Source organism: Eucyclogobius newberryi, unplaced genomic scaffold, assembly GCF_026437365.1.
Source record: "Eucyclogobius newberryi isolate DKJ021-1_F unplaced genomic scaffold, fEucNew1.0.hap1 SCAF_2, whole genome shotgun sequence".
NCBI classification, from domain to species: domain Eukaryota; kingdom Metazoa; phylum Chordata; class Actinopteri; order Gobiiformes; family Gobiidae; genus Eucyclogobius; species Eucyclogobius newberryi.
In genome coordinates, this window is record NW_027315834.1 from 41,386,117 (window position 1) to 41,407,356 (window position 21,240).

Here is a 21,240-nt window from a genome sequence, read left to right on the forward strand (position 1 = left end):
GCTCTCTCTCTCACCTGGAAAAGCCTGGCAGCTCTGTGAGGATTCTGTTCTTCGATCTTTCCAGCGCCTTCAACACCATCCAGCCGCTGCTCCTGAGGGACAAGCTGGAGACGGCTGGTGTGGAGTATGACCTGGCAGAGTGGATCCTGGACTACCTCACAGACCGACCCCAGTTTGTGAGAGCCCGGGACTGTGTGTCTGACACTCGGACCTGCAGTGTGGGGGCGCCCCAGGGCACTGTCCTCGCGCCCTTTCTCTTCACCCTTTACACTGCAGACTTCAGACATGACACGGACAGCTGTGTCCTGCAGAAGTTCTCTGACGACTCTGCCATCATCGGACTCATCACGGACGACGATGACGCGGAGTACAGAGGACTGGCGCAGGACTTTGTAGACTGGTGTCAGCGGAACCACCTCCTCATCAACGCGGGGAAGACCAAGGAGATGGTGGTGGATTTCCGCAGACGCCACCCCACTGCCCCCTCACCAGTGAACATCCAGGGACGGGACATTGAGAGAGTGGACTCATACAAGTATCTGGGTGTTCATCTGAACCACAAACTGGACTGGACTCATAACACAGACGCACTGTACAGGAAGAGCCAGAGTCGGCTCTACCTCCTGAGGAGACTCAGGTCTTTTGGAGTGACAGGGCCACTCCTGAAGACCTTCTACGACTCTGTGGTGGCATCGGCCCCCCTGTACGGTGTGGCCTGCTGGAGCAGCAGCATCACAGAGAGGGAGAGGAAGAGGCTGGACAGAGTCATCAAGAAGTCCAGCTCCGTCCTGGGCTGTGCTCTGGACTCGGTGCAGGAGGTGGGGGACAGAAGGGTCCTGGCTAGATTCACATATATGCTGGACCATGAGTGTCACCCCCTGCAGGACACTCTGTCCGCTCTGGAGAGCAGCTTCAGTGAGAGACTGATCCACCCTCGCTGTGTGAAGGAAAGGTTCCGTAGGTCTTTCCTTCCTGCTGCTGTCAGACTTTATAACAAAAACTGTTAGTACTGAACACTCGCAATACTAACCTAACCTAATACTGATGTGCAATTCTGTCATATGTGCAATTACTGTTGGAATTCATGTGCAATTACTGTGAAATTCATGTGCAATCTATGTGCTGTCGTGACACATATTCATGTGCAATTACTGTCGGGATCACATGCAATGGTATTTATTTATTTATTTGTCTATGGGAGTTTTTATTTATTTATAGGAGATCTTCTACTGAAAGTGTTTTTCAGACTTCCTATAAGTGATCTGTTCTTCTGTATCTACCTTTGTATCTACCTGCGTTGCACCAATGAAATTTCTCCATGTGGGACAATAAAGGAATATCTTATCTTATCTTATCTTATCTTATCTTGTTCTACGTAGTTGTCTCCAGGCATTTTGATCGTAGAGCGGCTTTGAAACAGATTAAAATCCTAATTCTGTATTCTGACACATTCATTAATATGTTATGTGTTACACTTTTAACTGCACTTCAAAAGGCTGAAAATGTAAGCTACATAAATATAAATATCAGAAAAACATTCAATGTAAAAAATACATATTGAACAAATGTTTTAGCATCTGAAGAACATAGATGTGTTGTGAGTTATTTAAATGATTATGACAGAAATAAAAATTAAAAAATCTCATTCTCATAGGCATTTTAGCGGTTTTATTGGACAAATTAGAACATAATATTACATCAACAATAGAACATATGTTGAATATTCAAGATAAAAAAGAACAAAACAGCAATTTCCTCCAAGTCTGTCTCTGCCAACAAAAACAATTTTTCAGACAATTGAAAACAGTAAATTAATCGCTAATCCTCACTCTCCAGAGACAGAAGCTTTTGAGTCTTGGCAAAGTCCCGGACTTCCTGAGGAGTTCTGATGTACGAATCAATTTCACTGTCGGATATGTCTTCATTCCCTGTTACTTCCATTTGGTTGCTTTGTGTCCTTTTCCTTTTCTTGGGATTAACCACACAGGGAGGTGCAAAGAGCACTTGCTTACTCCAGTTTGGTTCATCACAGTCGGCATCAGCGTCGTTTACACACTCTTGAGTTTTGAGAGCACTTGAGCCGGTCTCAGTAGTGCTTTTTTCTTCTGGGATTTTGGACACAATGATTTCGTTATTCCTGGCGTCGCACTGCTGAAGATCTGCCTGTTGTGTGTCCTCATTACTCATCAATGCCTTCCTCATCAAGACAAATCTATAACTCAAAATGTCTTCCACTTGCTGCATCACATTATTGACCGTCACCTCTTGTTTTTGCCACGGGATTTCCTTCCCCAGTTTACAGAGCATTCCTTTGATTTCAGATACTCTTTTCATCGCAGGTTTGCTCTTATCTACTTTGGTGATGTGGCAAAATTTCGCCAGATTCATTTTGAGCCGGAGTTTTGTGGGCTCTAGAGACTGCCAGGACAAATATGTGGCGGCCATCATCACGGGGACAGGTCTTCGGCCGGTCACAATCCAGGACTCTGCTGCCAGCTCCACCAGCGCCAACGCTCGCTTCGTCAGCTCTTTCATGTCGGCCGCCAATTCATCCGGAACATGCTCGGATGTGATTTTGTATCTGGAAAAGACGCAAAGATGTATGAGGAAAATCAAGCACTACTTTCATTTCAATCAAGATGTATGAGGAAAATCAGCACTACTTTCATTTCAATCAAGTTGAAGTAATTTAACTCAGTAGCCATGGTTAACCAAGTTTTAGTTTTTCAATTGTTGTAATCTGACGAGACTGGTGCTTTAAAGGAGCTGCACCAGATTGTGTTCTTGTAGTTCAGTAACATTTGTTTTGCAATACAGGGACGAAAGTATCTATCCACCCATTGTAAAGCTCTCAGACTACTGTGCACCGTCTATAACTCTATTTTTAACCCTGAAGCGCTGTCGTTCTTGTCACTGGCTCTCTCCCATGAACACATTTGAACAGGCAATAACATCACATTACACAAGCTTCAGTTTAGCAAATGCTCTTAGACTCGTGTGAAACTCACTGACACTCGTTATATGGTTTCGCTTGCTAATGTATCCGAATGAAAAGTACCATTAAGAAAAGATAAAGTATTATTAACATTTGACATTGATTATCAGTGATCCACGTTCCACCTTTTTGCATTTGCAGATCACACTTACTCCTGACAATGAGCCTCCATAATATCAGTGACACTCAAAGTTGGAACACTGATGTTGAGAGTTTTCACGGCCTCTTGATAAACTGGTCCCACAGTCGATGGATCAGAGTCTATGAGGTAAGCGATGGTCCCCATAGTAATGGGCCAATTGTGCATCCTGCAGCAGATGAGCACACAGCAGCCAGCCAGGACCTCCTTCTTGGCCAGGGCCACATTGATGAAGGTTTTGTGGTTGTATGCTTCCTGAAAATATGTCTCTGATGACCTCTCAATTTCACTGTTGATTCTGAGGACACGACAGAGAGCCCTAATCCGCTGCAGGCCTAAAGGAAGAGAGGAACAATGAGCAGTAAGAGAGACATTTGTATTAGATTGCAACGTACTTAAGTATATTAATGTAAAAAACAGGGGAAAGGACATACCCTTTATCAGGTTTGCGCATTGTCTTTTGGTTTGCTGTGTAGAGTGGCTGTAGCTGACATCTGTTGAAAACAAAATAACCATAAACACATCATCATTTAAAAGACCTTCACAAAAAGCATTAGTAATAAAATACATTTCTTGTGTATGCACAAAAAACAGATACTTTTGCCTTTTCTTTTTACATTATAAAAAGTAATCAAATAGCCAACAAATTTGTCCAGGTTAAGGCTGCAACGAACAATTAGACAATAAGTTTAGTCGTGGACAAGTCCAGTCCCTGAGGAGCTCAGGATTTCCTGTTATGTGAAGCACTTTGAATTGCCTTGTGTATGAAATGTGCTCTACAAAAAAACTTGCCTTGCCAAGGGGAGAATCTGCCTTTCAGTTTTATTCGGCTAAAATCTAGCAAAAAGCTTTTCCTGAAGATGTGAGACAGGGATTTATTCGGACAATGTTCCAAATCTAGACTAAAAACTAAAAACTGTTTTGTTTAGCTGTGCAAATGAGTGAAAAGATTTGATTTGCACTCTTCTCTTTTATGTCTTAAACTGTTTTGTGATTTCTGCCATGTGATTTTAGTTAGTTTTTCCTGTTGTGTAAAGCACTTTGAATTGCCTTGTGCAAAAATTGAGCTTTACAAATAAACTCCTGACCTATTGTAGATTTGGATTTTTTTAACCAGATTTAAGTCAAATGTTTACTGAAGGCTTCTAAAACGAGAATATTTGTGTAATAAGTATAATTTACTGATGAAAATCACAACAACAAAAACATTTTGATTTAATAATGGCACCGTTTTTGTTTTGAGACGTCTTTAACACGATAAATAATACAAGGCCTTTAAACAGCATAATAACTAAACAAGACTTAAACTACACAATACAATTCAAGCTGAGAACACATCTAAGGAGAAGCAGGAACTAATGTAGTACAGATCTGAACCCCAGTGAGTGTTTGAGCTGGAGAAGGCTTTGTGCAGTGGTCACTCTCACATCATCAATACAAGATCAACTGGTGAGAAATAATGTCACACTTGATGGAAATAAATCTTTTAATATTGAGGAAGCTTATTAAACTATGCCACAGTGAATGTGTGCAGTCATCAAAGTTAAAGGTGGTCCAACAAAATATTAGAGTGTGCTTCTTTATTTCCTGTGGCGATTTCTTTTTGGACAGTGTAACCTGTGGATCGTGGCACACACAGATGATCAGGTACTTGGATCTTTAGCAATGTGATTTAAAGTGCCTATGACAGATTCTCATGTTTTTTCCTGATTACGACTTTGTTTGGTGAGATAGAATATTCATCAGTCAAGTTAAAAAACAAAAAAATCAAATTGCAGAAAGTTCTTCGTTTCTTCGTTTACTTACTTATAACTATTATGTCATTTATATGGATTTGGCCCTTGTTTACCATATGGTTGCAATTTTTTATGAAGTAGATAATTATATTTGACAAGAAAATGAGAACATGCATACACATAATATTGACGGACTATAAACAAAATCAAAATACAAGATCAAAAAGATAATTAGGAAGATCGAGGCTTAAAGAACAAGCAATTGCATAATTCAAAGCAGATTGCGTGAGGACTTTGTGAAGTTCGTTTTTGTGAATTCAGTCCAACCCGTGTTTAAGGAGCTAAAATTATTATTTATATTGTGTTGCCCGGTGGTTGAGTGGTTAAGGGGCAGCACACATGCCAGACAGCCGGATTGTGGGTTTGAGTCACGGCTCTGTCAGTTTGCTGCATGTCCTCCCCTATCATCCCCCATTTAGCACTCAGCTTTCCTGTCCAGTAAAACCTACACGCCAAAACATCCTTAAAAAATATTAAACACATTTATTTTTATGAATGTGGTATTTCCATAATAAGAAACAAATTAACAATGATCCTCAATTCTAAAAAATACAATTAGTAGATGTATCTATCATTTTGGAGATGAGTAAGATCATGCAGTATTTTCAATTACATTTGTCTCGTTTTATACAGTGACTATTTACAATATGGTTGCTAGGTGACAGTTGTGTACACGGTCTGCACACTGCTTTCCACCCCGGAAGTACAGTTATAAACTAACCAGCCGTATGCCCTTTAAAGGCATTTATTCACCTGCACAACAGAGGCATCACAACAGCCAACACAAGTGAAAACACTGCACATGTTGTACCTGAGCCTCCGACCGGGTCATTGGCCAGAGAGCCCTCGGACACCAAGAAGCCGCAGTCCACGCAGACCAAATGGGACTGTGCGTAAAGATCATCCTCCACAACGTCCGAGGAGCCGCAGCCCGGACACTTCAAACCCGTCCGCTGCATCTTCACACGCCGCCGCGGACAGCACCGACAACGACAGCGACGGAAAGGGACAGGTGACCGCAGTTAATGAGATTAGCGTGTAGAAAAAGGCAACAAAAACAACTTCGGCACCCTTCTCGTCGACGACCAATCAACGTCGACGCTTGTGTCCGGTCCGGTGATGAAATACGTCCGTGTCGAACTCGCGCTGACGATGAGTTCCTCCTGCCAAAAAGATGATTACAAACACAAGGACGATTTTGGTGAAGTTTATTATTTGACTTGAAAAGATCCATGTTTCACTCCCTGGTTGGACATTCTCACCAGGCCAAATAGTATTGACAGTGCTGGTGGTAACCATAGTAACCATGCAGTTTCCATGGATATTGTTTGTTTTGCAGTTTCCATGGATATAATACCACGTTCTAAAGAGCAGTGGAAACAACCACGTCAAGTAGGACAAAGTATGAGTCCGGTCTGTTTAAAGAACTCAGCTCTACTTCCTGTCATTTCCAACTTTTAATAAATGTTTTCTTCATAAACTGCCACTTGACAACTATTTGCTACACCCAAGTAATAATTAAAAAACAAAAACTATCTTATCCTGTTTATTCTCTCAGTTTTTCTTTTTTGTGATAATGTTGCTCTAGCAATTTACCGTTCTGATATATTCATAAATGTAGGCCAATCTCAGAAAGTACATTGACTATGTGAAAGGGCATACAAATTACATAATATAAATGGCTAAATTAGGTTTAAACTGATTTCAACTTGATATTTCGTATGAAAAAGTTGTTATGAAATAAAGCATAACAGACAATCAAAAGTGCATAAATCTTTATTCAGAATGAAGTGCTTTTGGTAGACAATTGTACAGTAAACATTAATACAAACAAAAGCAGCATTTGATTACAACAAACAGTCCATTTACATAGATTTAAGGCATATATTATATTATGTAAACACAGCTATGCAGCCAATACTGTATATAGGAAAATAAGTCACCATTATTCAATTTGTGTTAAATACAAAGCTTGATTTTAAGAAATGGTCGCATTTTTGTGTGCATCATGAAAAAAACTACTTTAAAGGAGTCATTGTCATGAGAATATTGGGAGCTTCTTCGATGACCCGCACAAGCAATTGATCAATGTACTGTTCTAGCTCTGATAACTTTTTGCTTTTCTCCAGCAGCTGGCCTTCTTGTTTAAGCACCAAAGAGATGAGCTCCTCTTGAGTTAGCTGTGCATATGGGCCGGTGTCTTTGACCTGTGGGAACATTGAGAAAAACATTAACAAAGAACTACCGGTAAACTGATAAAGGGTAAAAATACTTAAATCTCAAAATTAATATACATTTAAAAATATATATATACATTTTCTTTCCCCTGACTGTTGATTTTTCTTGAAGGTTTGTCATCCATTTGCTCTTGAACAGTTGAAACCGGCGGCTGATCTGGAGAGTTTAGAGGTCTCACAGGTTGAAGTCTGGAAACAAACATGTATATAAAATACAATAATCATATTTTGTAAGCGGAGTTTAATTGTAAGATGATTGGTAGCTAATGGATCTGGTGCACTGCAGCCCACAACATAATGGATAACGTAGAAATTCATATTTGTAGAAATGGACCTGTGATTTAATTTTCTTAAAACACATTTCTATATTTGAAAAATAAAATAAAATAGATAATCACTTATACATAATTAATTACAGGAAAAACAATTTTAAAAGATAGGAGAATGGTTTGAGTAAAAGGTCTACACACGAGATAATATTAAGAAACGTGAAGACATGAACAAATAATGATGAAGAGGAGAATGAGAAAAAGCAGGCTGATTTCCCTCACCTGCGTGAAGGGACTGGGGGCGCATCCTTCTTCACAGACTCTTGAACGCCTTCTTTATGTAATGTTTCCTGAGCAGGTGCACCGTCTTTTTCCTCATCGACATCACATATTGTCACCTCGTGGCCCGTGTCAGTGCCAAGTGCGGGACTGTTCACTGCAGGTGGAGTTGGGGCATGGGCCGTCTTTGAAGATTTGGTTTTGATGTGAGAAACTGTCTCTTTCTCTAAATGTGGCTCCACACAGGAGGCAGCTGTGGTAGTTTTACAGTCACGATCTTCCTCTTCATCGCAGTCGAATGGATTCAAACTGGGAACAGCAGGGGTTTGCTTCGACTTTCGCACGAGCCCTTGGGAACCTTTAGGTAACAAAATCTCCTCTGTTAAATCAGGTCTTTGTGGAGCTGGCCTTCTTCCTGAACTGGCCGTGTTGTGAGAATCATTTGTGTGGGAGGAAGCGGTGTTCACTGGATTGATCTTTTTCTCAGCACGTTGCGGTAGAATGCTGGCCGTTTTGATATCTTTGCTTGGCTTGTTCACTTGGGCTTCATGTTGTGCTGCCCGCTGTCTCACAGATGAATTAATTCCGGGTGGTTTAGGGGCCTGTCGCCTGTCGCGTTGTGTCGTACTAATGTCATTTTCAAACAAACAGGTGCTTCTTTCCACAGGCAATTTACATCTGCAAATGAAAAGGGAGCGTTTTACTTAGGAGCACACCGAGGCTTCAATTAGATGAGGAAAGCTAAAAGCAACATAATGACGAGGAGGAATTGATAAAAGTGCAACATAATTTACAAACTATTACACATTTACAACTACAAAGTACTTCAAAACATTATTTAATAGAAGCAAGTTAGTACTCCTTTAGAATAAATAAAGTGCTGTATAAAGTATTAATTGTACATGTTAAGTTAAGCAGAATACTACAACTAGTCCTACAACTGAAATCTACTCAAGGTACTGTTGCAATAAGTGTAGAGGACAAATTTCAAATGTAAATCTGAAAAGTGGACTTGGAGGCATCATTAGCATATAAAGACTTAATGACTCCTCTTTGACTTTGATTAAACACCAAGAAATACCATACAAAAAAAAAACGGTGAAGTCATTTTCCAATTCCCGGTAATGGCACTAGACACAATGAGCTGCGTCTCTACATGAACGTCTCGGAGGACGTCGATGTTATTGGCTGTTCCCACAGTGACACACTTAGACAGGCTCAGGCACGCAGGCCGCACAGGACTATGCAGTTTTCATGATGGTGTCAGATTCACATGGACCAGTCACCAATGCGTCACTGATAGAAAAACAACGGATAGAGTAACACAAAGCTCAGACGCCCTTCAAATGTCTCGCTTCTGTAACAAAGAGACATTTAAAAAGCTCATAGCCATGACATTATGCATTTTATCGACGAGGTCACGTCCAGATAAAGAAACCCAACTCTTGATGTTAAAAATATCATATCTAACCCTTAATAAATTGTGTCTGTCTCTGTTTAGGCGGCACAGACTAGAAAACTGGACTAAGGTGGCAATAATAAATGTGATTAGGACATTATATTATAGGACATTTGTGTGATGTTTTGTGATGTTTGAACACACCTTTGTCGGGCACTAGTGACTGTGCGTTCAGGTACAATGGGATCGTCTTCACCACTTTCCTCAAAAGGGTTTGTGGAAGTGACGGCCGAGCGGTCGCGTGTGTCTGAAGCAGTTTTACAAAGTCTTTGAGCGTCTTCCAATCCCTCGTCTTCCTCTCGTCTCCCCTTTCCTTCTACTCGTCTCTGCTCCTCCTCTTCCAATCTTGCCCTCTCTCTCTTTTGTCTCTCCTCCACCGCTAATCTTTCCTGCTCTAGTTTTTCCTCCTCTTCCTTCTTCTGTCTCGCCACCTCCTTCTCCTCACTCCTTAGTCTCTGCATCTCAAGTTTCTCCTCCTCCTTCCTCAGTCCCTCCTCTTCCCTTCTCTTTTCTTCTGCTCGTCTCTGCTCCTCCTCTGCTAATCTTGCCTTCTCTAGTTTCCCTTCCTCCCTCCTTTTTTCCTCCTCTTTTTGTTTTCTCTCTTCTGCCAATCTTGCTTCCTCTACTTTCTCCTCCTCTCTCCTTAGTCTCTCCTCTTCTGCTAATCTTACCTTTTCTAGTTTCTCCTCTTCCCTCCTTCGTCTTTCTTCCTCTTCTAGTTTCTCCTCTTCCCTCCTTTGTCTTTCTTCCTCCTCTAGTTTCACCTCTTCCCTCCTTTGTCTTTCTTCCTCCATTTTCTCCTCTTCCCTCCTTCGTCTCCCTTCCTCCTCTAGTTTCTCCTCTTCCCTCCTTCGTCTTTCTTCCTCTTCTAGTTTCTCCTCTTCCCTCCTTTGTCTTTCTTCCTCCTCTAGTTTCACCTCTTCCCTCCTTTGTCTTTCTTCCTCCATTTTCTCCTCTTCCCTCCTTCGTCTCCCTTCCTCCTCTAGTTTCTCCTCTTCCCTCCTTTGTCTTGCTTCCTCTTCTTGTCTCCACTTCTCTAGTTTCTCCTCTTCCCTCCTTTGTCTTTCTTCCTCTTCTATTTTCTCCTCTTCCCTCCTTTGTCTTGCTTCCTCTTCTTGTCTCCACTTCTCTAGTTTCTCCTCTTCCTTCCTTCGTCTTTCTTCCTCCTCCCTCCTTTGTCTTTCTTCCTCCTCCATTTTCTCCTCTTCCTTCCTACGACTCTCTTCCTCCTTCCTTCGTCTCTCTTCCTCCTCTTCCCTCCTTTGTCTTGCTTCCTCTTCTTGTCTCCACTTCTCTAGTTTCTCCTCTTCTCTCCTCCGTCTCCCTTCCTCCTCCATTTTCTCCTCCTCTAATTCCTCCTCTTCCTTCCTTTGCCTCACTTCTTCTTGTCTCCTCTCCTCTAGTTTCTCCTCCTCCAGTTTCCTTTGCTCTGCTTTCAGTTGTTCATATTCCTGTTCTTTTCTCACTCTCTGCTCCTCCTCTATCCTTTTCCTTTCTTGCTCTGCCTTTTCCTTCTCAAGCCTCATCCTTTCCTCTTGTTCTTGTCCAATTTTCTCCTGCTCCTCCTGTAGTTGGTGCATCCTCTTCTCCTCCGCCAACCTCTCATTTTCCTCTCTTTGTCTCTCCTTTTCCCTCTCATTTTCTCTCTCAAATCTCATCTTTTCTTCATCCAATTTCTTTGCTTCTGCAACCATTTGTTTCTCTCTTTCCTTCTCCATTCTGAGCTCTTCTTCTATTCTCTCTTGGTCTTCCCTCTTTTTCATCTCCTCTTCATCTTGCCTCCTTTTTTCTTCATCCATTCTAATCCTTTCCTCTTCCTCGCTCCGTCTTCTTTCCTCTTCTCTCCTTCGCTCTTCTTCTTCTATCCTACTCTCCTCCTTGGCCAGCTTCTCCAGCTCTTGTCTCCTCTTTTCTTCTTCATCCATTCTAATCCTTTCCTTTTCCTCACTCCGTCTTCTTTCCTCTTCTCTCTTTCGCTCTTCTTCTTCTATCCTACTCTCCTCCTCTGCCAGCTTCTCCAGCTCTTGTCTCCTGAACATGTCTTCGTCCCCTTCTTGCGTGCTTGCCTCGATGGTCTTCTCTTCCTCCTCCTCGTCCTCCTCTGTCCAGGGGGAGCTGTGTCGCACCGAGCGTCTGGAGCCCACAGACGGAGGCGAGCTGTCGGGGACGTCCTCCATGGAGCCCACCCCAGAGCTTGCCAGACTGAAGTTAGAGCTGGCCCGAGACGTTCGAGGTGCAGGTTCGTCGCAGTAAACATGGCTGCCGTTGATGCACACGTTGCTAAGTTCAGCTACAAGTTTCTGATCTTTTTTGCCGGAACTCCCAGAGCGTTTGTGACTCAGGAACTTAAACTTCTTTTTACCTGAAAAGACAACAAAATCAAAAAGAAATAACACAACAGAATGTTGAGAAAGACATTGTGCATCATGGATTTGTTTTAATTTTCCCCTCGATCATTTGCTTTAGATCTCTATGATATCATATAGTATATAATATCATATCATATAAATACATTTCTCCTGATGTATAATTGTGATTTTACTGTAATTGAAATAAGATTTGCCATTTATGTTTGAAATCAAGATGTAGTTCACAGTGTACATTTGAAACACACAGGAACATAATATTAATGTTGTATTATAACATTAATATTTCAGAGACAACATTTTAACTGTTTTAAGATGTCTTAAGTTCAAACTACAGGGTGTGCTAGTTTTATACATATTATTGCAATGTATTTATATAGCACTTTACCACTTTAAAGATACAAGACTGTATATAAACAGGATATTTGGTTGTTTGCAAAGGAAATTATATTGAGTTGCACCGTTTGCCATTTGCTAAATGTGACTTTTTATTTTTTATTCATCATTTCATCATCTAAATGTTAAGTGAAGAACCCGCATCCAATAATACACTAACGTTATCAGGAAAAAGGGTAGTTGGCCTGACATGGATTCGCCAGCATCAGAGTCAATCAGGCACATTGTAGCTGGCGAGCTCATTGATCCATGATATAAAAGACATGATGGTGCACAGAGCTACAGTGCATTTGTATGCATTAGTCCCCATTTCCCCGAAAATATAAGTATACAACGTGCGATGATGAACACACTTCCTCACCCTCAAAGGCCTCCACATTCAGACCAGACGACACGCTGCCACTCAGAGAGGAGTTTTTCCCCGGCAGCACGGTCATGGACTGGGACAAACTCTTCTGCAGATTAGTCTTGTGCGAAAACAGAGACTTGACTTTGTTCTTCTTCTTCTTCGCCTCTTTCCCCGCTGCTGCCCCGTCCCAGTCGCTGCCCCCGTCGTCCTCGCTGTCAATCACCACCTGCGAGAAGGCTGGCAGCACGTTGGACGACGTCTCCGAAAGCGCGTCCTCCTTTTTCTTGCCCCGCACTTTGTCCTTGAACTTGCCGAGGCGCGATCGTGACTTGCCTGCAGCGGAGATATCAAACATGCTGGCAGTCATGTTGTTTCTCGTGAACTGGATGTCCACGAGCACTTCGCCTCGATCCTTGTCCGACTTTCCGGATTTATCCAGCAATTTGAACCACCTACGGATTGGAAAAGAGAAAAATAAATGAATAGGAAAAGGGGTTTGGATATGTGAAATGTTGGCATCAGAATGGTAATAAGAGTTGTTGTTGTTTACATGAAAACACAAAGAAATCAGTTCGTGGAGTGTGCCCTTTGTCCACAGTAATATTAGATTTGATTTTCTACTAAAGAATCCACGCAAATCCTGTCACAATGGCCGGCTTACTTAGAAAAGGCAGAAAGTGTTGATTGTATGAGTATTAGTATGTTTATAATCAGTCTGAGGAAAGCCTTTAATGAGGGATGGTTCTGGAAAACATTATGAGCCATTTCTAGCTTGTTCGAGTCACAACTTTTAACAGTTTGCCGGAAATCTTCACCCCTTTTTATTCTACTCTGACCTGTATTGCAAATTAAATAAGTAAAATGTTCAAAAGGAATTTACTTTGAGGATTCAATTTTTTTTTTCCAGAAACACAATCTTGGAAAATGTAAGCACGCTCATCCTCCAACAAAAGAAACATTTAGTTTTGTCAAGTATTTATTGTTTGTTTGTGAATCAGCGCAGTTGAGAAATTATAAACTGACGGTACTGTACAGTATTTTTGTTATGGAAATGCCATGCAGTCACGAGAAGAGGGAAAACTGAGTCAGTATGTGCTTCTTATTGGAAAGTTTAGAGTGAAAAGTAGGAGCTGCTAATCTGTGCGCCAACAGAACCACCTCATTGTACATTATTCACCGTTTCCTCACAGGGATCACCAAAGTTATGTTAACATTCACACATTCCTTTAAGGTTTTTAATATCTGAAAAACAGAAACCTCAAAATGGGATTCTTTAATAGGAAGTAGGGCAATGAAGAGATCCATTTGTTAGAAAGTTTAAAGTTGCACTACAAGTGACTGCTGTTTCTAAGACGTTTAACCTGCCAGCTGCAGATTTAGCGGTTACCCAACAAGATTAGTGTGAGCTAAACATGCCAATAACACCCAAACATCAAAGCACAAACTGAGCTTCTTTATTATAAAAAAATCAGTTTTTTTTCTGTCCTCTAATTTAGCTCCATTATGAAAAATATTACCTTTAAATCAATCGCAGTTTTAGACTCCTGTATCAAGCATTGCATTCTCTTTAAAGTGTATAGTAAAGTATATATATAGTATATTTGAAGTATATTTGAAGTGACAACATTTAGTCCACACATGTCTCTGCACATTAAATCATCTTAAAAATCATAAAAAGTGCCCCGTCAGTAGAAAAAGTGCATATCGAGCAGCAGAAGTCAGATCTTCACTGAACAAACAGACCCCAGAGCGAAAGAGGAGGGGCCATGTGTGACAGTTTGCCTGTCTACATTTGTCCTACATAAAGAAACTACAACAGTGCCATGTTATACAGAAGGAGCCCTTTCGCTGTTCGACCACCAGCTGCTCACCTCACTCACAGGCAAAAAGCGAACGTCTCCTGGAGCTCCAGCTCATGTAGAAGTCTGCAACAAACTAATTAGAGCAGGAAATGCCTGTAATTTGAAAGAGGCCAAAGCCATTCCTGTCCCTTCCCTTTAGCCATTTAAATACTTAAAACTGATTTGACGTTGGCAGCCTACAATCACAGAAATCACAAACACACATGCTGTATTGTATTGTATTGTATTGTATTGTATTGTATTTGAAAAGATTCTAACATATAAATCTGCTACATATTGTACGTAGCATTAGTGGCAGAACTTGAAGATGGGGCTTGACAAACTTATCGTGAAATACCATCAACCATTTGTCCACCAAAGCAACACAACGCGCAAATGCCTCACCTCAACAAAAGCAGAACTTCCGATTGAACAGGGGAAGTTTCACAAGAGCCTGGGTGTTACTACTAAAAGAACAATGTGCTGAATAAGGAATTAAAAGTGTATTTCACTCAACAATGAAAAGTGTGACAACAAAGGATGTGCTGATGAAGTGAACCGACATGGTGATGAGTCATGTCTTTTTACATGTAGTGCTTTTCTGTGAGCGCTCATCCTTCCTCCCACACAGTCCTGTCAATAAGACAAAGGCCAGAGCGAGTCTTATCACAGAGTGCAGCTTGCGTGGGCCAAGAGTGAGACCAACGACAGCAAAGTGCACCAGAGATTACAACAATACCATTTTCTTACAACTGGATTCTTTTCTCAATATCGCAACATAAGTACAAGTTTTAAGCCAAAGAACAACAATAAACAAATATATCCTATTAATACTTTGCAGTGACATTGCACTGTGGGTGAGCTGCATGTATATAGACGACAGTCCCATCGTTACCATGGTGACACAATGCACACAGTCACAGGCAAGGACAACAACCCCAGCTAAGATGCAAAGGGTTTATTTACAGAGGGATGTAGGCTCCTGGGGCTTGATACCATCATCTAGGACATAAATTAGAATAACTAGAAGAGGGTCAGAGGGAGGGGCACGAAGCCATGCGCGCTGATGTGTGTGACCTGGATGCTTAAATAGTGTAGCCACCGGAAGGGGCGTGAAAGGGGTGTGGTCCTGCTTCCGAACTTAAGATAACAAACCTATATTCATTTTGCAAACACAGACAGAAAAGTGTATAAATAGCCTGATAAACAACAACAACACATTTTCAGGCGCCTGTGATCAATCTGGGCGTTCATGGTCCCGTTTAGATTTTCAACCAAAAATTTTAGTCCAACTGAAACAGTTGGCTAATGCTAGCTAGCATTTGACTGGACTTTGATTTGAAAACAGACCTGTTTAACAGCAGAAATTAATTTAGCCAACAGGTTGTAGTTCCAACTAGAGCAGTTTTGTCCCTGAACTTGTACATGGTACTTAACCTTTTCCTGTGCCAAATCCAGACAAAGTAGTGGCACATGTGCATTGTGCCACATTGTACAATTTACAATTATATTAATGCTGTATTATTTACAGCTCTACTGTGCACATGCCAACGCTGTCCTCCTGAGCGTGTCCTTTGAGTGCACCAAGATCAAATGAGTTGAGAAACTCTAAACCTCCTCCAGGTGAAACATGCCAGCAGCTCAACCAGCCACGTCCAGGAGGAAGCTCTGGTCACTTTCAAACAGAAGATTATTGTACACATTGATCTTTGTGCATTTTGGAGGCATCATTAGTTGGACTGAATAAATAATTGTATGCTTAGGACGTTTAATACATGGGACGTTGGAATTTTGATATATTTATTCCATTTTGTCCACCATCTGATAAAAGGGAACTCTCAAGCTGCTTGATATGTTGTACTAAAAAATAAAGCTGTAACCCACTTATTTCTAGTCAAATCAATCATTCTGGAAAGAGTCCGGGTCAGTTTGTTCTCTAAATCCACATATAAAAAATTACCCTAAAATGAAATAAAAAACATAAGACTTTTACATGGATTCCGCCTGGACATGTTTGATTTATTACAAGACTCTAAAAACAATGTTTTGGGGAATTTACCTTCAGCTTTTAAAAAGTCAAAACCCAAAAAATGCTCAATCTGGTCAAACCATCCCCCCAGAAACCAGCTTTACTCATTCATAGATTTAACAAAAACATTTGAAATCTGATTTCCTCTGTGCAGCGCTTGTTTGTACTTATAATGAGTGTAAAACAGACATCAGAGCCCAAAACTACAGCATCTCAGCTTCACAAAAACACCAGCCAACTGTTTGTACAAAGGTTTTAGGAACAAATTAAGTTTTAATTGGGGCTCACTTTAGTCCTGCATTTTATGGAAAAAAAGGCCCCAAGCGTTGAAGTACCAATTTGTCCCAGATGGAAACATTTTAGGAGGAGAACGGAGTGATCAACTTCATCTAACTAAACTAAAGAAGTTTGCAATATTGCACAGAAGTTTCTAATTGGATTTTTTTCTGAATAATGGGAACAGATCTTTAACCTTTTAATCTCAAGATTCAGTAGTGCGCACACAGAAGCGAATACAACTCTGAACTGAATTATTAACTGCTAAACTTGGTTCGCTTTTAACTGAAATCTCTTGAATACGTGTCTGATATAAACCATTTTTAAATCAGGCTAAAAATTAAACAAACTGCAGTCCCAAGCCGCTGCCTTCAAATGTGAAAAAGAGTTAGAATATTCCATCAAATAAGCAAAAGTCCTGAGGTAACCAAAGCATCGTGTACTTTAACAGTAAATCTCCTGACATTCTTTGCATACCTTTAGAGATTTTAAATATTACACAGAGGACACGTTGTGGGAGTCAGCGCAAACAACAGTGGTGCCCTCGGCGACGGACCTTGCCTGTTGCCAAGGCCATCGCTGTTTTTCCACTGATAAAAGCTGCAGGAATGTGAAGCTAAACCAAAACTACACTTAAGGAGACGTTCAATATTGATTAGTTAGAACAAACCTATTTACAAAAAACAGTATAAAGTAAGACTTGGCGACAAAGCAATTAATAAAAAGTTTCCTTATATTTATCAATTGCAATTCAAGTTTTATTTATTTAATCTTATTACAGACAAAAACTGTTCATTTCCTCAAAATAAACAATGGCACTGGTTAAAGGTCTGTTGAAAAATGTCAAATTTCCTCCCTCCAAGTCTGAATTCTGCTCCAAACCACATGCTTTTACTGTCAGAGGATTGGCTGTAGACCTCCTGATTAAAAAGCTGAACATCAAGGAATACAACTGATTGAATCTTGAGTCCAATTCAAATTCGATTTTGCACAACCCTAGCACACAATCTTCTAAGATTAACAAAACACCAACAAATCTAGACATGAAACAGTATCAAAGTGTATCATTTATGCCTTTTGTATGCTGCACACATTGTAATTCTTCTCACACAGCAGTGAACTGAAAAGAAGCTTAACACAGTAGATGCAATTCAACAACAAAATAAGTTTTCAAAACATAATAGTTACCTGACACTATAAATGAAACATATATTACACATGTGCTCTTCCTAGACACACATCCATCCTGCAAAGTACACTGCCTGACCCAAAAAAAGGACAATACTTGGATTCAACTAAGCAACTACAGTAGATATGAGCCTCCTACTGGATAATTGCTGCAGGTGATAATCTTTAAGCTGTGGGAAGACAAATCCCGTGGTCATGGAAAAGATGCCTGCGTTTGAAAAGTCAAATCACTGGCATCAAGCAGAGAAGACATCTAAAGAGAAGCAGAAACTTAACTACAGATCTGACCCCAGTGAGAGTTTGGGACGAGCTGGAGAAAGCTTTGTGCAGTGGTCACTCACATCTTCAATACAAGATCAACTGGTGAGAAATAATGCCACAGTGTCTGGAAATAAATCTGTTAATATTGCAGAGGCTTATGGGACTATGCCACAGCGAATGTGTGCTATCAAAGCTACCAAATATTAGAGCGTGTGCATTTGGTGACAGGTGCGTCAGGCTCACTTTACTGGCACAGGCTTTTAAATCCTGAGTGGCATCTCTGGGAAACAAATTCCCGGGCCCAAACCGATAATTTGATAGATCCATGGATCAAACCAAGCTCGGCACCAGTGCTTGGAGCGAATATGAAAAGAATGCCTGTAGGACATAGTGCTAGCAATTCTCTTATAATTATAACAATTATGTGGTCACATGTGTTGTATCAATCAGCCAGAGTCATAAACTACAATGTCTCATCCAACAGATACGGACCGGACTGGCAACCATTTTGGAAATAAAAAATAAAAATAAAAATCGAATTCCAATTAGATTTGCCATTTGACAGGATTTGATATTTTTCCAATTATGACTTTATTTGGTAAGATGGCATCTCTGGTAAATATTTATCATTGTTTTACATCAGTTTAGTGGCAGTTTATGAAGAAAAAATAAAATATCTTTAAAAATTCCCAATCGGATCCCACTGTCTCATCAATAAGTGACATTGCATCAAAAACGCAAAAAAAAAAGGAGGTCTTATTATTTGTAGAACAACAACTAGTGTTAAACTAATCGAAGACTCCCATGTGGTGATGTGTGTGATACAGGATATTGTGTGGTTTGCAGAAGAAATCACGTTGCTTTATTCATTTCACTTTCATGTTTTTTTGGGCAGAGGTCACAATATAATATAATAGTTACGACTATTGTGAGAAAAGAAATCATATTTTTTTGACACATTGTGTACAACCGCACACAATTATTGACACAAAACCAAAGTGCAATCTTTTATTTTCTTTAATTCATTTCTTTAATTACAGTTCCAATAGCGTGTGACCAGCTCCATGAAAAATAACACGATGTGAGATAAAGGTTATTGTGCTAGAAATAGCTACATAAAAAGCACTACGGTATATATTTCTCTTAGTTCTTATTGTGACGAGAGTAATCACATCATTGATAAACCGAATAATCATGACATCCCTATTTATGTGTGGGGACGTTATGTACAATGTTGGGATTCCACTTGTTTGGAGAAGATGAAAGTATTATTGAGAGAGGAAACATCACAACAGTCAAGATGATACACTCCTTAAAAAGTACAGATCTGGCCATAAAATGTACTTCCTTCACAAGTTCAGATCTGATTTCTCTTGAAGTTGCAGAAAAGTTACACAGCGTGGCATGAACTCTTTGTCCTTTTTATACTCGCATTACAAGCCCAAGTTTTTGGCTGAGGACGAGAATGTAAACTACGATTACACCATCTTCAGAGCCACAAAAGGGCACAGGCTCAAAAAGGTAATGCATATGGATCTGCTTGTCCTGCCCTTGCGGTTTTATTCATACGAGTGAATGTAGACGCACTCCATGTGAATCTAGATTGGAACAACACAGGAGGTTTTGACACCTCAGTGTGCAGTGTTACATTAGCAGTGGCATGGCATGAATAGCAAAGGCAATGAGATGTCCAGAGAGATCCAAATCGTTCCAATCGGGGCATGTGAACTCAACATAACACTCCAGTGCTTTTATGTTGCCTCGTCTCGTTATTGGACAACAACGAAAACATTTCCCCCTCTGTGATTTGGGTCTGACTGAGCTTTTTGCTGGTTCCAAATACAAAAGGACGGAACAAAAGCGCTCAGTACATTTTGTTTTAGATTTTATAATTATTAACAATTATTCACGTCAAACAGACAAATCCTTGATTGGTTGTCATCCGCAAGTCTAATAGATATACTTTTATTAAATACAACTTTCTGAATGAAAAGGTATGATATTGTCACATAAATAGCCAAATAAAAATAGATGAGTGAAATTCATTGTTGCGGTCTACAATTTAAACAATTCATATGTTTCTGTTCTTATTATATAATATTGTGATTTGAATCATCCCGATTATCGATTTACTGACTCATCTTGACACCCCTACTGAATATTGAGTGCTAAATAAGATAAATAATGACCTTTTAGTCTTGTTTTATTAAAGGGTTGCTAAAGGCCTCTAGGCTAATGTCAGTTGGACAGTTCAGGCCTATGTTCCCATGTGTGTAATATAAATATAAAGAAGTATATAATGTGTAACTGTGTTTCCTTCTCGTGGGCCTGAAGCAGGGGTCTGAGGCAGGGGGACACGGGTCTGAGGCAGGGGTCTGAGGCATGGGTCTGAGACACGGGTCTGCACGTGTCCACGCTGCTCCTTTGGCCCACACGTTACTCACTGTGTTTTGTCCCTGCTCTGGTCCTCGCTGAGCTGGAGCAGGTCGATGACAGCTTGTCCCAGCAGCTTGTCCGGACCCACCAGAGCCCGGTGCAGGACGTGCACGTGCAGCGTGCCCCGCTCCGTGCCCCCCTGCTGGGCTGAGGGCATGTCGAACGTGGCCTCCTCCTTCCACACGGGTGCCACGCTCTTCTCCGCCACAGATGTCTGGTACTTCTCCTTGGCCAACTGCATGACCGCGTACGCATCGTTTGTGCCGCCCTTGCCCTTTATCCGCAGGCCGCGCGCTTGGAGCACCGTGACCTGGGCAGTGGTCGGACACCACAGCTGATCCGACAACGACATAACGTTCACCGGACGAAACAACAGCGGTCACTCGTGTCCCGCTCCTCAAACACAGGAGGCAAAAGTTTAGTTTAACGCGCGCGTTAAGTGCACCCGCTGAGGGGAACAGCTGATTGGGCGTGGCCTGGTGAGGACACGCCCCTCAGATTAAACAGGTTAAATGACATGGATCGAGCGCTCTCTCTGGGCTGGACGTTCATTTACCTAATAGTCCCATTGACACCAAGACAACGAAAATTAAATTAAAAACTTGAAATAATTGCCATTAAAACAAACCAGTGCAATATAACAAACACATAAAATGACGGCTGGTTTAGCGGTTCTGAACATCTCACTAAATGTTTCTACTGCTTTCAAACAACAACATGCCAGCTGCTGTAGGTAAGAAAAGCCAACTTGCTTTAAAGATGAAAATGGGAGTTAATTAAGTTAATTTGACAACGTGAGTCAGCTGATATTGTTTATTTGAAATCCTTTTGGCAACTAAATTAAGATTACAGAATAGAAATCCCAAAGGATCTGTCAATAAAAAGAACGAGGACAAAGTAAATTGATCAATCGATTCCTTATTG

The 21,240-nt window shown here is 40.8% G+C and overlaps 2 protein-coding genes across 2 annotated transcripts; both read right to left on the reverse strand.

The window, feature by feature from the left end:
• Positions 1 to 1,803: 1,803 nt before the first annotated feature.
• On the reverse strand, positions 1,804 to 5,991 carry brf2 (BRF2 general transcription factor IIIB subunit). The gene is made up of 4 exons (XM_072455422.1): positions 5,742 to 5,991; positions 3,569 to 3,628; positions 3,148 to 3,469; positions 1,804 to 2,581 (listed from the first exon to the last, which is right to left on the reverse strand). Exons 1-4 carry the CDS (start codon positions 5,887 to 5,889, stop codon positions 1,819 to 1,821), a joined length of 1,293 nt encoding a protein of 430 aa, XP_072311523.1. The 5' UTR covers positions 5,890 to 5,991; the 3' UTR covers positions 1,804 to 1,818.
• A 697-nt stretch (positions 5,992 to 6,688) lies between these two features.
• LOC140368407 (uncharacterized) lies at positions 6,689 to 20,699 on the reverse strand. The gene is made up of 6 exons (XM_072455423.1): positions 20,325 to 20,699; positions 12,298 to 12,737; positions 9,319 to 11,536; positions 7,719 to 8,393; positions 7,245 to 7,356; positions 6,689 to 7,137 (listed from the first exon to the last, which is right to left on the reverse strand). Exons 1-6 carry the CDS (start codon positions 20,666 to 20,668, stop codon positions 6,949 to 6,951), a joined length of 3,978 nt encoding a protein of 1,325 aa, XP_072311524.1. The 5' UTR covers positions 20,669 to 20,699; the 3' UTR covers positions 6,689 to 6,948.
• Between the last annotated feature and the right edge of the window lie 541 nt (positions 20,700 to 21,240).